This window comes from Carassius carassius, chromosome 49 (genome assembly GCF_963082965.1).
Source record: "Carassius carassius chromosome 49, fCarCar2.1, whole genome shotgun sequence".
Classification (NCBI taxonomy): domain Eukaryota; kingdom Metazoa; phylum Chordata; class Actinopteri; order Cypriniformes; family Cyprinidae; genus Carassius; species Carassius carassius.
This window is the reverse complement of record NC_081803.1, coordinates 3504205-3519732: the sequence shown is the minus strand read 5'-3', so window position 1 is coordinate 3519732 and position 15528 is coordinate 3504205. Positions and strand designations below refer to the sequence as shown.

General features: G+C 35.2%; 1 protein-coding gene and 1 pseudogene across 1 annotated transcript; both read left to right on the top strand.

The window, feature by feature from the left end:
• The first annotated feature begins 2010 nt into the window (after positions 1–2010).
• LOC132132880 (probable inactive glycosyltransferase 25 family member 3) lies at positions 2011–12300 on the top strand. The gene is made up of 12 exons (XM_059545422.1): positions 2011–2404; positions 3340–3450; positions 3601–3718; positions 3969–4103; positions 5064–5268; positions 5508–5627; positions 7568–7644; positions 7724–7830; positions 7940–8072; positions 9158–9285; positions 9448–9651; positions 11977–12300. The coding sequence occupies exons 1-12, from the start codon at positions 2202–2204 to the stop codon at positions 12209–12211; spliced, it is 1776 nt and encodes a 591-aa protein (XP_059401405.1). The 5' UTR covers positions 2011–2201; the 3' UTR covers positions 12212–12300.
• A 1909-nt stretch (positions 12301–14209) lies between these two features.
• LOC132132331 (sarcosine dehydrogenase, mitochondrial-like) overlaps positions 14210–15528 on the top strand; it is a 77087-nt pseudogene continuing 75768 nt past the window's right edge.

The following is a 15528-nucleotide window of genomic DNA, read 5'->3' as shown; positions in this document are numbered from 1 at the left end:
TTTAGCTTTTAGGGAAAATAGCTCTTCCAATGTCAAACCAATGGAGACATGTCATTTTAAAGGGTTAGTTCACCCAAAAATGACAATTCTGTCATAAATTACTTACCTTCGTGTCATTCAAAACCCGTAAGACCTTCATTTACCTTTGGGAACACAAATTAAGATATATTTGATGAACTCTGAGAGCTTTGTGACCCTGCATAGACAACAACGCAACTGAAATATTCCCAGGCCCAGAAATGTAGAAAAGACATTGTTTAAATAGTCCATGTGACATCAGTGGTTCAACTGTAACATTATGAAGCTACGAGAATATTTTTTATGTGCAAAGAAACCAAAATAATGAAATAATTAAACACCTTCTTCTCTTTCAGGTCAGTATCCATTACCATTCACGAGAGGACCACCCACAGTGTATGTGTGTGATGCTGCTGATGCTGGAGCTGACATTCTGACGTAGAACCTGGATGCACTGAGCCTTGTTTACAAACAGAGGAATGCACACACACATACGTCGTGTTAAGCCCAATTTATACTTCTGTGTCGAACCTACACCGTAGTCTATGCATAGATGCACAACCTATGACGTAGCCTGACGTGCACCTCTCAAAAAATCAAACAGTGCGTCAATTCTACCCAGACCGCAAGCGCTGTGATTTATCTGCTAGAATCCCTACCTCATTATATACTTGAGTTTTGTGTGTGTTTATGTGCACTTTAATATATTTAAATGTTACAGCTTCTTATATAAAATAAAACAAAGCAAAGAACATGCATCTAAAATGCTTCTCTGACGAGCCACTTCTTCTTTGGCTTTTGCCGTGATGCTGCAGGTTACACCAGCAACACACACGTGGACACTAGCATACTAGCGGTTTGCATGTGTACTGCATGTCGACGTGGACAACGACACAGGTGTGTAAATGAAAACTGATGCATAGCCTACGGCGTAGGTCCAACTCAGAAGTATAAATTGGCCTTTATTGTCGTGAATGCGTAACAAAAACCTGAAGCGAAAGAGAAGAAATTGTTGAATAAAGTAGTTATTTTGGTTTTCTTTGCGCACAAAAAGTATTCTTGTAGCTTCATAGCATTAGGGTTGAACTACAGTTGTCACATGGACTATTAACCTAACGTTGTCTTTACTACCTTTCTGGGCCTGGGAATGTTTCAGTTGTGTTGCTGACTATGCTCGAATTTCATCAAATACATGAAGATGAACAGAGGTTTTACGGGTTTGGACTGACATGAGGTTATGAGTAATTAATGACATAATTTTCATTTTTGGGTGAACTATCTCTTTAAAATGCCAGAGGGTACATTTGTGAAACAAGCTCAACATGTCCCTCTTGTGGTTGTTCACTGTATTCAAAGGTTTTATGAAGGAAACAGGTTGTACTTTGTGTGATTGTTTTGTTAAATTAGAAAGTTTTCCATCTAAGCGGTTACATAATGTGTCTTTGCTATGTATTATTTTTTAATGTACGATAGCAGATTTATGCTGACACACTGATGATGTGGTTTCAGTTTTATCAATTTCACATTTTATCAAACTGTTATTTCTTCAATTTGTTCTTTCAGACAGAATGTAAACTAAAGCAGTTTAAGGAATTAGTAATGTGATCTGGGAACTCGGACTAAACATGACAAAAATTTCACTGAAGGCTCATCAATATCTATTGATGTCAGTGATGTATTTCGACAGAAAAATCGCTAAAATGGCAGTGGTTCAGATTCTTTCTTTAGTTGCCACAAAAATGAGAAAAAGAACGTAGCCTATGCACACGCATACGCAAATGTTGCTCTGTATGACGAAAAAAGAAAAGAAAAAAGAACGTCACCATACTGTCCTGAAACATTTTGGCTACAGTGAAACAATGTAGCAAACGTTAACGCAACATTTAGCATTCTAAAATGTAACAGTAGGGCTTCAGAAAAGAACGTTGATGTGATCTGGTGAAACATTCTAAATAACAATCAATGCTAATGCAAATGTTACACTGACTGAACATACAATGTAACAGTTCTACGAACAAATCCTTACACGGAAGTTGTATCTCAAATCCAGCTAACAGAACACGTTGGCTCCTCCGGGGAGAACGGAGATTTGAAGGGGAGTGTGTGAAGTTTAGGGAAGAGCCCTCATCGGCTGCTGACGCGGTTGGGACGGACTGTTTGAGCAACGACGCCGAATTCCAGCCATGTTATCTTGGATTAAAAGTGTTTGGACCATTTTAGCGGTAGCACAATGTTACTTTTCAGAGAGAAATTATATTGAAGAGTCAAAGACGCATCCGCCCACAGTCGTTATAGCAATCATAGCACGGAACGCCGCTCATTCTTTACCCTACTACCTCGGAGCTCTCGAGAGATTAAACTATCCCAAAGAGCGCATCTCTATCTGGTTGGTGACTTCCTTCTTTGCCGTTTAAGCTTGTTGATGATCTTATTATTATTTGTAGATGTAGATTTGTAGATCTTATTTGCATTCAATCACCTCATCCCTTTGACTCCTCCAGCTTTCCATCAAAAGCAGACCCCCTTCCCCCAGCTAATACTGTTCGGGTTGTATGTTGTGTATTTATGCACTTTAATGCATTTATTTTATTTATAGCGCATACTAATAAACTAGGTAAATAATACTCTACGTAGTGCACGATTTAACGTTTAAAGGTGCTTCAAGTGGTGAATTTTGGTATTAAATGGACAGGAGAAGTCTAATGATACATTACAAAATGAAAAAGTAGTTATAACATGTTCGTGCTGGTAGTTAATTTGTATTGTTCAGTAGGCCTATTCTAGTCATAGATAAATAAGAGTGCCCAAGTTAAACAAACTGAAAAAAAAGGTTTTAAAAACATATGCCAAGTTGATGTTTGTTTTATATTAGTTTTTATTTACCCGAAATGTCAACTATGTAACTATCACGAAATACCATATTTTCCTTATTCCTTGAAAAAATCAGTGCACACATAATAATTATTTTTCAAAAGTTACAAGTATTTTTTAAAAGATCATGAATTGTAAATTCAATGACTTATAGAAACACACACACACACACACATACACACACACACACACACACACACACACACACACACACACACACACACACACACACACACACACACACACACACACACATATATATATATATATATATATATGTACATAAATGCTCACATATATACTTACGGAAGTCTGTAATGATGTGCATTGATTGTATCATAAAGCGTGGCCAAAAACCTAACCATCTTTTGAGTGGTTTCATATGTTTTCAGGTAGAGGCAATTTACTGACACCAATTAATTCCTGCTCTCTGCTTAATGTTTCCTGTAGGGTGGCGACAGACCACAACATTGACAACACAACAGCAATCCTGCAAGAATGGCTCACAGTCATGCAAACACAGTATCACTATGTGGAGTGGAGACCTTTAGATAAACCCGTGTGAGATGAACATCACACGACATGAACATATGGCAGATACTTTATCCTGTTAAAACCACAATTTAAAAAAATGCTTTGGGATCTGTTTTTAAGTTTTTGCAATTTAGGTACTACCAATTAATCTTGTATTGATTTGTTTTATCCACACAGATCCTATGTAGGTGAGCTGGGGCCCAAGCACTGGACTAACGACCGCTATGAGTATGTTATGAAGCTCAAACAGGCAGCGCTGGACTTTGCCAAGGACCGATGGGCTGACTACATTCTGGTATGACCCAGTTAGAGCCTATACACCCTATACAACAGGAATATAAAAAAATACAACCAGGTCAAAACTCTTCAAAAGATTCAGATCTTATTGGGGCCAGAAATGTGAATTATGCTGGAATGCACTCAAATAATTTTTGCTCATATCATGTCAGTATCTTTTTATATTTTCTAATATCAAGTCTATCAAATGATATCATTAGGATTGTGTTATCAGATGTCATTATTTGTGTTTATTTTCTCATCTGCAGTATTCAGACGCAGACAACATCCTGACTAACCCAGACACACTGCATCTCTTGATGTTGGAGAATAAGTCAGTCATTGCCCCCATGCTGGACTCACAGTCAGCGTACTCCAACTACTGGTGTGGCATCACTCCACAGGTACAATGCAATGAATTTCCAGCTTGGAACCGTGTGTGTGTACATGTGCATGATCTTAAAATAAATGCTGTTCTTGTAAACTCTCTGTTTGTCAAAGGACAGAATGATATAAAATAAATAGAATTGATAATACTTAAATTGAGTATGAAATCAGCACATTAGAATGATTTCTGAGGATCATGTGACACTGAAGACTGGAGCAATAATGCTGAAAATTCAGCTTTGATCACAGAAATACATTACATTTTAAAAAGATTTTTTTCATTAAATAAATGCAAAACATAAAAAAAAACGATAAGACTTTACAATAAGGTTCATTAGTTAACTACTTTAGTTAACTTGAACTAAGAATGACCAACACATACTGTATACAGCATTTATTGATCTTAGTTCATGTTAATTTCAACATTTCCTAATGCATTATTAAAATCAAAAGTTGTGCTTGTTAACAATAGTTAATGCACTGTGAATTAATATGAACTACCAATGAACGACTGTATTTTCATTAACTAACGTAAAAACAAATACTGTAATAAATATATTGTTCACTATTTGTTCATGTTAGTTAATACATTAACTAATGGAACCTTATTGTAAAACATTACCCAAACATTTCAGCAGTAGTTTATACATACAGTATAACAGTAAAGATTTATTTTTGCAGTAATTTTAATTATTGACCTAAATATCTATCTGTATTACAGCATTCACTAAATATGTAACTAAATATTATGCTACAAAAACATAAAAAAAAAACTTGAATCTGTGATTCATACTTTAATTGTCCAAACAAACTGACAAACAAATTATTCCCATTTCACAAAGCTATACACGAGGGAGAGCAGATATTGTGTATTATATATTATATTATAGATATATCCATTATAGGTCTGTTTAGGGAGTGTTTGCTCAAACACTTTGTCCTTTGGCTGTGTTGTTCAGTTTTCTGTTTCGTCTCAGGGTTACTATCGTCGTACTGCTGAATACTTCCCCACAAAACAGCGGCAAAGGCGAGGCTGCTACCCTGTGCCGATGGTCCACTCCACTATTCTGCTGGACCTACGCAAAGAGGACACCAAGAGAGTGGCCTTTCACCCCCCTCACAAAGACTACTCCTGGCCCTTTGACGACATCATCGTTTTTGCCTTCTCCTGCAAGATATGGGGTATGTTGCCCCCTTCTGGAAGACTCCAGCAGATCTCATTTATCTTATGCAAAATGATGAGTTTAACATCTGGATTAAGTTAAATTTGGACGGATTGAGGAAAAATTCTTCCCTATGTCCAACTGACTTAATTTTTTTTTAGGATTGACAGTCAATTAGCCTTGAAGAGAGTTGAAAAGAGACGGAGTGAGTAAAATTTCTGACACTGTTTATCTGATATGATTCACTCTATGAAACAGAGGTGCAGATGTATCTGTGCAACAAGGAGCGTTATGGGTATCTGAACGTACCTGCAAAGCCTCATCAGACCGTGGAGGATGATCGAGTCAATTTTGTCCACCTTTACCTGGAATCTCTGAGTGAGTAACACTAACATATCATTTTTTATTTATTTTTATTAAATCATATTTTTAGAATAAACTTGTGCGTTAACTTGAAAAATGTATAATGATAAGAGCACTTAAATGAGCTTGTACAGCTCGTGTGAGAAGCAGTGCACTTGACCAGTGCACAGTTGTAGTACTTCAAATATTTAAAAAGTATATTTAAAAAACTGTTCTTGCAGATTATATAATAATAATAATGAAATAAAAGACCACTTAAAGTGATTATATCTCTTCATAAAATGAGATATTTGTTTTATGACACTTTATGACCTTTTTTTATTTTTCAAGTTTTGGTTACCTGGACTGTAGGCAAGGCAAGTTTATTTATATAGCACATTTCATACACAATGGTAATTCAAAGTGCGTAACATAAAAGAAAGTAAAATAATCATGAAGAGAAATAATAACAAAAATAAAAACAAGCAATTAAATGATTTAAAAATGGAATGAATTTAAAACAGTTAAAAATAGAAAATGATTTTACATAAAATACAGTGAATACGTAAAATATAGTGCAATCAGTTCGGACATCGCACAGTGCTCATTCAATAAATGCACAGCTAAACAGATGAGTTTTAAGTCTAGATTTAAATGTGACCAGTGTTTTAGCACATCTGATCTCTTCTGGAAGCTGATTCCAACTGCGGGCGGCATAGTGACTAAAGGAGGACTCCCCTTGTTTTGTGTGAACCCTTGGTATTTCTAACTGACTCGATCCTAATGATCTGAGTGCTCTGTTAGGTTTATATTCAGTGAACATATCGGCAATATATTTGGGTCCTAGGTCATTTAGCGACTTATATACAAGTAAAAGTACTTTAAAATCAATCCTAAATGTAACTGGAAGCCAGTGTAAGGACCTGAGGACTGGTGTGATATGCTCAGATTTTCTGGTTCTAGTCAAAATCCTGGCAGCAGCGTTCTGGATGAGAAAGTTTGGACACACCTTCTCATTCAAAGAGTTTTCTTTATTTTCATGACTATGAAAATTGTAGATTCACACTGAAGGCATCAAAACTATGAATTAACACATGTGGAATTATATATATAAACAACTGAAAATATGTCATATTGTAGGTTCTTCAAAGTAGCCACCTTTTGCTTTGATTACTGCTTTGCACACTCTTGGCATTCTCTTGATGAGCTTCAAGAGGTAGTCACCTGAAATGGTCTTCCAACAGTCTTGAAGGAGTTCCCCGAGAGATGCTTAGCACTTGTTGGCCCTTTTGCCTTCTGTCTGCGGTCCAGCTCACCCCTAAACCATCTCGATTGGGTTCAGGTCCGGTGACTGTGGAGGCCAGGTCATCTGGCGCAGCACCCCATCACTCTCCTTCTTGGTCAAATAGCCCTTGATGCCTTCAGTGTGAATCTACAATTTTCATAGCCATGAAAATAAAGAAAACTCTTTGAATGAGAAGGCGTGGCCAAACTTTTGGTCTGTACTGTATATATATATATATATATATATATATATATATATATACATACATGGTATAAGTACATATATAAAGTACATATGAATATACATTTTCACAAGGGTGGCAAATGACAAGAACATGATAGAAATAGTATTTAAAATAGTATATGAAATTGTGAAGTGAACTTTTTAATATGAAACTGAAGTCATACATATGAGAAATAAAGTCAGATTATGAGACACAAGTTGCAATTGTAAGACATAAAGTCACAATAACAAGATAAGTCACTTATAGTAAATAAAGTCACAAGAATCTTTGCCTTTTTTTGTTTACCACAGCTATAGTATGATCATGTAGCATAAAATATCCCAAAAAGCGTCTTGTGTGATTTTCAGTGTGGTCTCAGTCTTTTGACCCCCACTGTATTTGAAGACTACACTAACCTTTAGCTCCTTAATCAAGGATTTGTCCTAATTAAAATAATTTCTCCCACAGTCCACGGGCCGCCAATGTATTTGTCTCGCTATGTCCACGTTCCTCCCAAACAGTCTGATCACATGGGCTTTGATGAGGTAAAGTTGAGTGCATGCTCTTGTTTTTTTACCATTGCTTTGAGCTACACCATTCAGCGTGTGTGTTTGTTCTCCTCAGATCTACCTGATAAACCTGCGCAGACGTCCAGACCGCAGGGACAGGATGTTATGGTCACTGTATGAGCTAGAGATTGATGCTAAAGTTGTGGATGCTGTTGATGGAGCGTAAGAACAGACATTTACTCTTAAGAGCAATCTTTATTCATTCTTTCTTTATACATGCAAGTGATGATAAGAGGAATAATGTCGTTTTTCCAATGGTGTGTGCATGCAGAGCTCTGAACAGCAGCGATATTAAGATTCTAGGTGTTGATCTCTTACCTGGTTACTACGACCCTTTCTCCGGCCGCACGCTGACCAAGGGAGAGGTGGGCTGCTTCCTGAGCCACTACAACATCTGGAAAGAGGTCAGCAGACCCTTAAACTATTGAAATAAATGCCACTTTTATATATTGTCATTGGTAACACTTTACAATAAGGTTCCATTAGATGATGTTGGATAATGCATTCACTAACGTATGAACAAGACATTTGTTGCAGTATTTATTAATCTTTGTTAATGTTAGTTAATGAATGTACAACTTTTTATTGATAGGTAATGTTAGCTGAGCTTCATTAAATTATATTAGCAGACGTTTGATTAGTAATGTATGATTAAATTAGCATGAACTAATGCTTTAGGAGTATCATGGTAGTTATCATGTAGTTAACAAATGGAACCTTAAATTCTTTTTTTAGAATACAGTGTCTAATGCATCTAATGCATCATGGGTTTTATCATGCTTTTATTAATGTAGCTAAAATATACATTATATAAATGTATTTATACATTATATAAATGCATTATATTATATTATGCATTATATAAATGCATTATATAAATGTTATTATTATTGTTAATATTACTACTATTATTTATTTTAAAATGTATTACTGTGCATTACAAAAAATATTTGTGCAAAAATACCATAAAAGCAGTTATATTATGAAATATGATTACAATTTAAAATAACGGTTTTCTGTTGTGTTATATTGTAAAATGTAATTTATTTCTGTGATCAAAGCGAATATTCAGCATCATTCCTCCAGTCTTCAGTGTCACATGATCTTCAGAAATCACTATGATATGATGATCTGATGCTTAAGAAACAGTTCTGATTATTATCAATGTTGAAAACAGTTGGATGAGTCATATTTCTGTTGAAATCCTTGATAAAATACTGTATGTGTTCCCCATTCTTTAACGAATAGAAAGTAAAAAGATTATTTATTTGAAACAGGCATCTTTTGAAACATCCAAATTATAATTGTCACTTTATGTCACTGTTACTTTTGGTCAATTGAATCCATCCTTAATTTCTCAGTAAAAAAAAAAAAAAATCATACTGACTCCAAACTTAACTAAACAGTAGTGTTTTATTAAAATAATGAATATAAAATAAGCTGTGTTTTTAGTATGTCAGAATGATTTTATCATTGCTATCATTCATAGATGGTAGACATGCAGCTAGACAAGGCGCTGATTTTTGAGGACGATGTACATTTCCAAGTCAACTTTAAACGTCGCTTGATGCGTCTGATGGAGGAGGTGGAGCAGGTGGAGCTGGACTGGGACATCATGTGAGTGACACCTGTCTGTCACTAGAACAAACCAGAACCAGAATAATGCAGTTATAAGGAAGACTTCCGTTTCATTTGTACAGATTTGTTATGATTTTATATAATATAAACCAATAGTAAAACTCATCAGGTGACTTTAACTGTTGTGGTGATCTGTTGCAGATACCTGGGCAGGAAGAAGGTGTACCCTGAAGAGGAGGTCCCAGTGGAGAATGTGAGGAACCTGGTGTACGCTGATTTCTCCTACTGGACGCTCTCTTACGCCATCTCTCTTCAGGGAGCTCAGAAGCTCCTCAACGCCGAACCGATATCCAAGATGCTTCCTGTGGATGAGTTTCTACCCATCATGTATGACAAGCACCCCAAGTGAGTTGCACGCTCAAATCTTCAGGGTTGAAGCATATTTTATAGGAATAGTTCACCTAAAAATGAAAATATAATCACCCTCGGGTCATTGAAGATGTACATGGGTTTGTTACTTCATGGGAACAAATTTGGAGAAATTTAGCATTGCATCAAATGTTCACTAATGGATCCTCTGCAGTGAATGGGTGCCGTCAGAACGAGAAGTAAATTCAAGTAATCCGCACCGCTCCAGTCCATCAAGTAACGACATGTGACGTGAAAAAGCTGCATCATTAAGACATTTTAAACTTCAAACTATCGCTTCTGGCTAAAATACAAGTCCTGTATACATAATAATGCTTCCTCCAGTTAAAAAGCCGCCTCATCTGAATCAGGAGAGAAATATGCACAGATCAAACACAGTTAGTTGGTGGGTTTTGATGTGAGAGTTGTAAAGGGATGGACTTTTTCACTGGAGAAAGCAATGTTAGGTATAGCGGACTTGTATTTTAGCTGTAAACAATGTTTTAAATTAAAATGTCTTGATGGATTTATTTCTTAAAGTACACAGCTTTTCTCTTCTCAAGAACGTAACTGATGGACTGGACTGGTGTGGATTATTTGTGGATTATTGTGATGTTTTTATCAGATGTTTAGACACTCATTCTGACGGCACCCATTCACTGCAAAGCATCCACTGGTGAGCAAGTGATGCAATGCTGCATTTCTCCAAATCAGTTCAGAAAGAAACAAACTCATTTTGGAAGGCCTGAGGGTGAGTCCCTTTTTTATTTTTGGGTGAACTATTTCTTTAAATGTTAAAATGATTTGTTTGGTTAGAAGAGTGATGTTGCTAATTTTAGTTGACAAAGTATGCATCCTCACTATAAAAACATATACATTACTCCTCCATTGTATTATATGAGTACTTCATATTTTTGCAAAGTAGGAATGACTGAAATAGCACACCACAAATGTGCACTTAGGTACGGAGACTGCTTTATTTAAAAAAAAAAAAAACTATGCATAGTTTCTTCACTATGTAATTGTACAAGTCATTTGATTTTTATGGACAGTGTCGAGACTCAAGCCAAGAAATAAACCCAGCTTTGATTCCTCTGTGCAGGGGTTATGTGTGCTGTGGATTGGCATGATGCCTTCCCTTTAACCCCTTGGCACGTCCCGCCTGAAGCTCCTCATCCCCACAGAGACAGATCAGAGCAGCGTTCTCTCCGTATTATTCAATCTTTCCAGCTAACAGCAGCTCTCTCGGCAGAATCCAGTGTTTTGCTGCTGCCCCGCTGACGGCTAACCCTTTAAACACCCTGCCCTGTCTTCCCCGTTACGCATTCCAGCTAAATTAGTAGCTACTTTAGCCGCTTTGCTCTCCTTCCAAGTCTGACAAAGCCAAGGGCCCTCATCCAGCTGGCCCAGTACGAACGCTTACCCTCAGCACATGAACTATCTCTACAGGCTTCTGCTGAAAATAATTGATATTTTATTAATTTATTAAGGTAAAGTCGAGCAGCACAAGCCCTGCAATGATTCGCCAGCTCATTCTTGATCCAAAAGAGACATTAAATAGATCAGTGGTGACCTCTTTCCTTTGAAAGGTTGTAAAGCCAGCATCTCTAGTACCTTTTAAAATTGAGATAAAAATCTATATTTCCCAATTGCTCATACTGAGTGGTAGAAATTTTGTACCATATAGTATAGGATATAGTGTATAGGATATCTAATATATTATTAGATAGTATTATTATATTATTCATTACCTTATTATGTTATATTATCAAATATAGATTTATGTATATTTATAAAATAGTATTAAATAATTTAAGGATACACACACATACATATATATATATATATATATATATATATATATATATATATATATATATATATATATATATATATAAATTATTTATATTTATTTATTTTATTGCATGTCATTTTTTTATGCTTATATTTAATATGGATTTATATATTATATTATATTATTATAATTGTTTATATATATATATATATATATTATAATTATTATATTATAATATTATATTGCTTATACTGAGTGGTAGGAATTATTTAACATCAGGATAAAATATGGATATAGTATTAATACATATACAGTAGTATTAATATTATATTATTAATTAACTTGCCTGGTTATTATATTATATTATATTATATTATATTATATTATATTATATTATATATTTTTTTGGGAGGGGGGGTCTGGTGACGTCACATGAAAATATTCATAACCTATTTTCTAAAGCCTACAATCATAAGTTCAGAGTTCAGCTTCTAAAACTGTTTTATTTTGGTGTTTTCTTTCAATAGTGAGGACTACAAATCCCATTTTCCCAATCGGAATCTGAAGGTGTATTCCACACACCCCCTTCTGGTGCAGCCCTGCCATTACGCCGGTGACCCAGAGTGGGTGAGCGACACAGAGACCTCTACGCTGTGGGATGACGACAATGTGCGCACGGACTGGAGGGGCTCGCATAAAACTCTCAAGGGCTCTCAGCCACCAGCCGGCCTGCAGAGCGCCACCCACAAGGACGAGTTGTGAAGTACTGCCCCAAAGCCACACAAATGGCATAAATGATCACTTTCTAAGAGTGGAGGGATTGAACGAGTGAGCAGCTGTTTATAAGGGCAGATGTCACTCATCACGGAGACCTCAGACCTGTGGAAGAGACGTGGGAGGCCTGGGACCAATCCTTAGGAGGAGACTTTTACTCGCTTTTTCTTGTTTTCCAGTAAAAAAATTTTTTTTAAATATGATACATTTACTTCCTTAGTAAAATAAAAGATATTAATATAAAACATATTAAGACATGTTTTCAGACAATATGTACTGAATGAAGTATGTGGCATTTTTCTTGTTTTAAGCGCAAGTTTAACAGCGAGAAAATTTGAAAATTCTAAAATAGGAAAAAAAAATTCAATGGAAAACAAAAACTGTAAAGGCAACAGGATGCAATAAATCTGATGACTTTTATACTTGACTACGATTCAATAGGAAAAAAAGGTTTCATTATATATTTGAGAAGAAGGTTTTTGTCCATCTTTTGGTACAGATTAAGGACATTTTCTATCTCTGTTAGGGCATTTTTCTCTATTAACTATATAAAAAAGGACATTTGTTAGTTTTTATGGAAGTAGTGCATTATTTATTTTACTACTGGATTTTATTTGTTAAAGTTTGAACAACTGTCGTAAGGACTATCATGCTTAGGCAATCAAACAAACAGAGCTTAGTGTGTTTTTGAAAAGTGTGTGTGGTGAGTTTCTTTCTATTTTGGTGCACTTTTGCTGTTCATGTCGAATTTCTCTGTTCCCATCATAATCATTTGTTCTTATTTATTTATCTCCCCTGTCTTATTCCCTTCTGTGTCTTTCCAAACTGAATGGCAGGGCAAAATGAAATGTCATGATAAGCGTATGCATGGCAGTTTTGGTAAATTTGGTTGTTTTTTGAAAAAATAAATAAATAAAATAATAATAATGTTGGATGTGAGTCACATGTATTTTATGCTCAAGCATTTAAGGAACAGTATTTGCAGTATAACAGACTTGTTCATTTGTTTTTAACCCAATGCACTTTTTTGCACGATGCAGTTTATAAAGTCTGCATTGGACTTAGTTTACAGCTAGGTACATTTTTATCTTCTTGGTTCTAGCACCTGCAGTAAAAGGATTTTTTTTCTCTCATTTGGAGCGCTACAAATTTTCTTAAGTTTCATATGGCTTTTCTAACCATAGAAGGAAATTGTTTTCAATAGACCTTACATACTGAATGACAGTTAAATCAATCAATAGAAATAAATTTCTAATGTGAAGAATTATGGCGGTTATTTTATAATTGAAATCGCTTGTCTCTCAGATAGATAACAAATGCAGATATTATAAACCCATAGTTAGACCTAGAATATAATAATAGGATGTTAATATGGACTGTTTTATGGCCAACTGCTGGTTCTGCTGGAGCTCTGTCGCCATCTACTGGTTAGAGTACAACATTACAACAACCACATGTTTGTTTTTCTTGAATGGCCATTCAAATGCCCATTCATTCCCATCTGCTCTGAGGGAAAACACATTAACCTATAGATTAATGTAAATGTATACATCTGTATATATATACCCACATACTGAATATGAGTATCAGAATAATGTTTTATCAATGTGTATAAAAAAAACTTTTGAATCTCCCCATCTATAAATATGCTTCAAATCTACATAAATATAATCTAATTACTTATGCATCTGCTATTATATACATTTGCATAATAACTTACTACAAATCTTGCTGTTGGTGGGTGGAGAGTATAAACTAGGGTTAACATGTCTATTTGGCAGCTTGCAACCATCTGAGCTTCAGGCGATAGGACTAAACAGCACCCAACGTCTGCAACAGCAAAATTGAACACATTTCTTGTGTTTTATTATTTTTTTCCTACTGGATTTATTCATCTGACAGGTAAGAAATGCATGCATTGTTCTGGAACTCTCTGAAAAACCTTCAGGCTGTCTCAAACCTAGTTGCCAAGACAGCATTTTTGGAATGGTGCAGACTCATCCTTTTCTGATGGTGTGAAATGTCAAGTTAAACTGACTGAAAACGTAAATTAAGGCCACTTAGATGTATGTTGGCTCATTCACGCATCTGCTTGGAAGTCTGCCTTCACCTTGTAGTTCTTAAATTTACTTGTCAAGTACTTTCAATGTGTTCGCATTGCATAAATTGAGAATTGCAAAAATGCTTCACCATAGATTTAGCATCATGTTCTACAAAGACAAGAGGGACATTATTTCTAGGCGAATGGTTTTGTTGAACAATGCGGGGAGCAAGGCTGCATTTTCTGTATTCAAAATATTTCACATGACAAAGCTGAACTCATATAGGCTTATTAGAGTAACATAAACTCACTCACATTATGCTAAAATGCTCAATTAAATCTTAAGGATAGAATAAAAATAAAGAAAAATGATACAGTGCCACTGTACGTCTCCATAGCCTTTACTCCTTTTAAGTGATGAGTGAATTATTCTATATATAAGCTGTTGGAGCAGGGTGAATTACTGTATTGTATGCCAGTGGTCTGGTTTAAGTTAGAACCTTAATGATACAGTTATTATTGATTACAGGTGATCGAGAACTGTCCAGTGACAGGTATCCAGGTCAAGGTTGATGATTTGGGCATTAAGAGACTGAAAGCAGTAGAAACGGCTCATGGGACCATCAAACACCATGTGTGGTGAATTGTGCAGGTCAGAATGATGCAGACTTCACCAGCAGAGGGCTGTCTTTGATAATGAAATGCATTTTAACCAAATGCTGCTGTGAAAGCTTACTGTTTCAAAATGTCCATCACCTATTATTTCATAAAATTAATAATTCTGAAAGCGATTTTCTTAATTATGAAATAATGAAAGCTAATTTGAAAACACTCTTTACCATAAATGGAAAAAATATCATCTAAATAGATTTTATTAATAGCTAGACCATGTAAAATATTGTTGTTTCATCTGAATATCAACATTTGTGAGATTTTTTTTTTTGTGTGTTTATTTTTTTAATGAGACATTTAATGAACACATCAATGCTTCAGATTTGTGGAGTTATAGTTTTTAGTTTGAAGCAAAAGGATAAAATTAGACACTTGGGGTAAGTTGACACCCTAGAATAGATACAAAGCCCCTAATTGTTGTGTTGTTACTTGTGTTATTATTTGTTTAATTAATTCTCAGTGTAATTAATGGGATTATTTAATATTTCCTTGAGTTCGGACATCTTTTCTTTTCATTAAAAGCTATAGGTTGAGTGAAATCATTCACTTTGCATTCTTAGTGTTGTTTCTTTACAGTAATTAAAATATGGGC

Coding starts and splice junctions, on each gene's coding strand:
- LOC132132880 (XM_059545422.1), top strand. CDS start 2,202: ATGTTATCTTGGATTAAAAGTGTTTGGACCATTTTAGCGGTAGCACAA. Junction 7,831..7,939: donor GTGGATGCTGTTGATGGAGC/GTAAGAACAGAC, acceptor GTGTGCATGCAG/AGCTCTGAACAGCAGCGATA. Junction 9,286..9,447: donor GAGCTGGACTGGGACATCAT/GTGAGTGACACC, acceptor GATCTGTTGCAG/ATACCTGGGCAGGAAGAAGG.